Consider the following 4,388-nt stretch of genomic DNA (forward strand, 5'->3'; position numbering starts at 1 on the left):
TCACTTAGATATTCTTTTGCCTGTTTTGTTACTGAGTATGATGCTTTCTTGTTTTCATGTTTTGAAACAAGTTTTAAAATCCAGTCCTCAGAGTTCTTCAGGTAGGTGTATAGGCCAATTGTGGCAATCTTCATTGTTAATGCCAGTTGTAAAAGTCCACAGCCTCCCTCTCTTCTTGGCAGATAAAGTCGTTCTATAGGGTGGTGCATTCTATGCATTGTCAACTGTTTTCGTATTTTTCTGTAAAGATTACATATTTCAGTAATTGAACAGTTAATGATATTGAAACTGTAAGTCACAATTGGTATAGCTAAAGCATTGATTGCTTCGATCCTGCTTCTTGCATTCAGTTCTGTCTTCAGTATTGCTCTCACCCTGCGATAACATTCTCTTCTGATCCTTTCTCTCATCACCACATGTTTGATTCCATCCCCTTCAATTACCCCTAGATAAATGTAGCTCTCCGCTGGTTTTAACTCTTTTAAGACATTCTGCTGGTCAAGCTTAACGTTAGATATTTCTGTCAATATTATTATTATTATTATTATTATTATTATTATTAAATAAAATATGGTCCTGTTGAACCGGGGTCATCCTTTGACCCTAGGGTCACAGCAGGTCCTCATCTCATGGAGAGTACACGGCGTAAAATGTGTGCGGAACCTAGCAACACTATTTTCTGAAGTTCTTCCACGTTAACACTGCAAGGGAGTTTATTGAGCTGCTTATCAAGGTCCTTTTTAAAAAGCCCTAACGCTCCAATCACCACAGGTGCTGTGCTGCTTTTCATTCCCCACATCTTGGTCACTTCTATTTCTAGGTCTTTGTACTTAAATAACTTCTCAACTTCTTTAACGGACACATTTTTCTCTGATGGTACTGTCACATCTATCAGTAAGCATTTCTTATTCTTCCCGTTTTTGATGATTATGTCCGGCCTGTTTGCCTTGATTTCTTTATCGGTATTGATTGGCATGTACCAGAGTACTATTACATCATCTTGTCCGGTAACAGTTTAAGGTTTATGTTGGTACCATCTTTCTGAGGTTGAAATCTGGTAGTGTTTACATATCTTCCAATGGATATATTGCGCTACTCTATCGTGTATATGAATATATTCGGTTTTTTACAAGCGCTGTGCATCCAGTTAAGATGTGGTCCACTGTTTCATCCTGCTCATGACACATTCTGCATTTCGGGTCAGTGCCATCGTTCATTATTTTGTTATTATTATTATTATTATTATTATTATTATTATTATTATTATTATTATTATTATTATTATTGAGCGAGTGAGAAACCAGTGCATGCCATCAAAATGACACTGAGGTAAAATATACAAAACCCAGTATACCCATCATGACTACCTGTCTGATAAGGGTACACCAGGCACATGCATCATTAGCATATGTGCGCGGCATGGTGATCTCATATGAAGATAAACAGCGCATGACCTCGCAGGTGGAGCCCAGTTAGAATTTTCTTCGGGTCGAGTAGCCCATCCCGCTCAAAAGGTCCCGGAATAAGATTTGTTTAAGGATGTTGAGCAAAACATATGTTCAACATAACACCCATGTTTCCAGACGTGAATTATTCAAACCCCAAAGAATTCCTCTCAACACATGGCTATGATGTTCCCCAACTACTTCTGCACATGATCAGAGATGCACATATCGTCAGCCACCAAGGGACATGCTCAACTGGTTAAGGTCAAACAACTGATATGGAAATCTGTGGTACTGAGCAGAATATGCGCGGTAGGCCATCTTTTATACCAAGACAAAGCAATGTATATGATAACACTTCCAGTCAGTTGAAAACAGAAGCCACGAGAGCCACTGTCTGGTACTGCATCAGGGCATTATTATTATGTTGTTTTTTTCTTCTTTCTTCAAATTTTCTTCCATTTCTCGCCGAGTGTTTTCCGTACACCTAGGGCAGAGAAACTCGTTGTATGCATTCCCAGTTTACACATGCAAATTCACAGGTAAAACATGTATTTAAGAAAAAAAAAATTAATGAATGAATGTTGTTTTCACAGCGATAACGCTCTTCTCAGTACATGAGTCGTTCCAGTTAGCACGATTTTTTGCACTTCCTGTAGGGATGGTAAGCCTGGTATCATTTTCAAATAGGTTTCAGTACCTTTTTTTATCATTCCTAGAGATCCTACAATCACTGATATTATTATTATTATTATTATTATTATTATTATTATTATTATTATTATTATTATTATTATTATTATTCAGCAGCAGCATTGTTTTTCAAGCACAACACTGTCCTACCCATTGTCAACCAATCTGGTGTTACTTGGTTGGCATTTAACAAGGTATTCGTGCATGGCATTCACCAAATCTTTTGATCCAGTAGCCTTGAACTTCATCTGGTCTCGGGGCCTTCCAAGTTGCCCATTGTTTTAATGGTTTCCTTCACTTTCCTAACTGAAATTACTAATTCCGCTTGTTGTGGACAGACTACTGTTTGTTTTAGTTCTTGCAACTATTCAGCATCCTTCTTATGCTCCTTGTCTTTGATCCAGATGTCACTCCAAGATCTTTGACTTTCACTGATATCTGGTATCAACTTTTCATCTGCACACTCTCCATTTATTTATTTGTAGAATTTCTTCTGATCTACTGTGAATAGCTTATTCTGCTACTATCCCTTCATTCTTTGGTCGTATCTTACCACTTTTGCTTTCTTTGCAACGAGGCGCTGTTTCAGTTCCGCCATTACCACTTTCAAGCCCTTTCTTTCAATATTATACTTCCTGTTCAGTGCCCTGTATTTTTGTTCGCATTTAAGCTTCCCCTTTTCTTTTCGCTCTAACACAGAAATGTCTTTCGAGAGCCTGTCTAATCCCGCCTGTATTCTTCTTTTCCATCATGGAACTTTTCTTTTGTCACTCCCATTCTATTTCTTTTTCTTGACATATACACCCACATTTTCTGCTACAACAATACTTGCCTTGATCAAATTGTTTGTTTCTGTGATGTTTTTGTTCTGATGTATTTCAGAATTTCATTCATATTTTTCGCTTCTTGGTTCAATTTCCAACGATCAACCTTTTTAAGGTTGCAAATAATGTCGCTATTGTTCTCCTGTAGCCTTCCCTTCATTCTGTCGTAGATTGCCTTTTGCCAATCTGTCATGTCACAATTAGTTATATTATCCTCTGGTGTTGTTGCTGCTGCTGTTGTTGTTGTTGTTGTTGTTGTTGTTGTTGTTGTTGTTGTTGTTGTTGTTGTTATTATTATTATTATTATTATTATTATTATTATTATTATTATTATTATTATTATTATTATTATTATTATTAAGGCGGCGAGCTAGCACAATCGTTAGCATGCTGGGCAAAATGCTTAGCGATATTTCGCCCGTCGCTACGTTCTGAGTTCAAATTCCGCCAAGGTTGACTTTGCCTTTAATCCTTTCGGAGTCGATAAATTAAGTACCAGTTACGTACTGGAGTCGATCTAATCAACTGGCCCCCTCCTTCAAAATTTCGGGCCTTGTGCATAGAGTAGAAAATATTATTATTATTACTATTATTATTATTATTATTATTATTATTATTATTATTATTATTATTATTATTGAGTGAGAGAGCAGTGCATACCATCAACGTGACACTGGGGTAAAATATACGAAGCCCAGTACACTCATCATGACTACTCTTTAGATAAGTGTACATATCAGGATAATCAGCGCATGACCTTGCAGATGGGGCTCAATTAGAATTTTCTTCAGGTTGAGTAGCCCATCCCGCTCAAAAGGTCACTGAATAAGGCTTGTTTCAGGATGTTCAACATAGCACCCATGTTTCCAGACATGAATTATCCAAACCCTTCAAAATTCCTCTCAATACATGGCTATGATGCTCCCCAACTACTTCTGCTCATGATCAGAGATGCACATATCATCAGCCACCAAGGGAAATGCTCAACTGGTTAAGGTCAAACAAGGTAGCCCATCTTTTATGCCAAGACAAAACAATGGATATGATAACACTTCCAGTCAGTTGAGATCAGAAGCCACGAGAGCCACTGTCTGGTACTGCATCAGGGCATTATTATTATTATCATCATCATCATCATCATCATCATCATCATCATCATCAGTAGTAGTAGTAGTAGTAGTAGTAGTAGTAGTAGTAGTAGCAGTAGTAGTAGTAGTAGTAGTAGTAGTAGTAGTAGTAGTAGTAGTAGTAGTAGTAGTAGTATGAAAACTCACAGCTTATTTTGCTAGGTATGATCGAAAGTGTTAGCTGTCCACAGCTAGCAGACTAAGGTGACGTTTTTTACTGGTCATGCTTCAAGAATCCAGCGAAGAATTCATGCAGTTCCAAGCGATTCTGATCTTTGTAGGTGTTCTACTTTCACACT

At 37.5% G+C, this 4,388-nt stretch overlaps 1 protein-coding gene across 1 annotated transcript; it reads right to left on the reverse strand.

Annotated features, from left to right (window-relative positions):
- Nucleotides 1-622: 622 nt before the first annotated feature.
- LOC149133227 (uncharacterized) lies at nucleotides 623-976 on the reverse strand. Its single transcript, XM_089360595.1, has one exon. It carries the CDS (start codon nucleotides 974-976, stop codon nucleotides 623-625), a length of 354 nt encoding a protein of 117 aa, XP_089216721.1.
- Between the last annotated feature and the right edge of the window lie 3,412 nt (nucleotides 977-4,388).

Source organism: Octopus bimaculoides, chromosome 11 (assembly GCF_046866305.1).
Source record: "Octopus bimaculoides isolate indiv1 chromosome 11, ASM4686630v1, whole genome shotgun sequence".
Taxonomy (NCBI): Eukaryota; Metazoa; Mollusca; class Cephalopoda; order Octopoda; family Octopodidae; genus Octopus; species Octopus bimaculoides.

Excerpts from the sequence above, each read along its gene's own strand:
- LOC149133227 (XM_089360595.1), bottom strand. The coding sequence starts at position 976 with ATGCCAATCAATACCGATAAAGAAATCAAGGCAAACAGGCCGGACATA.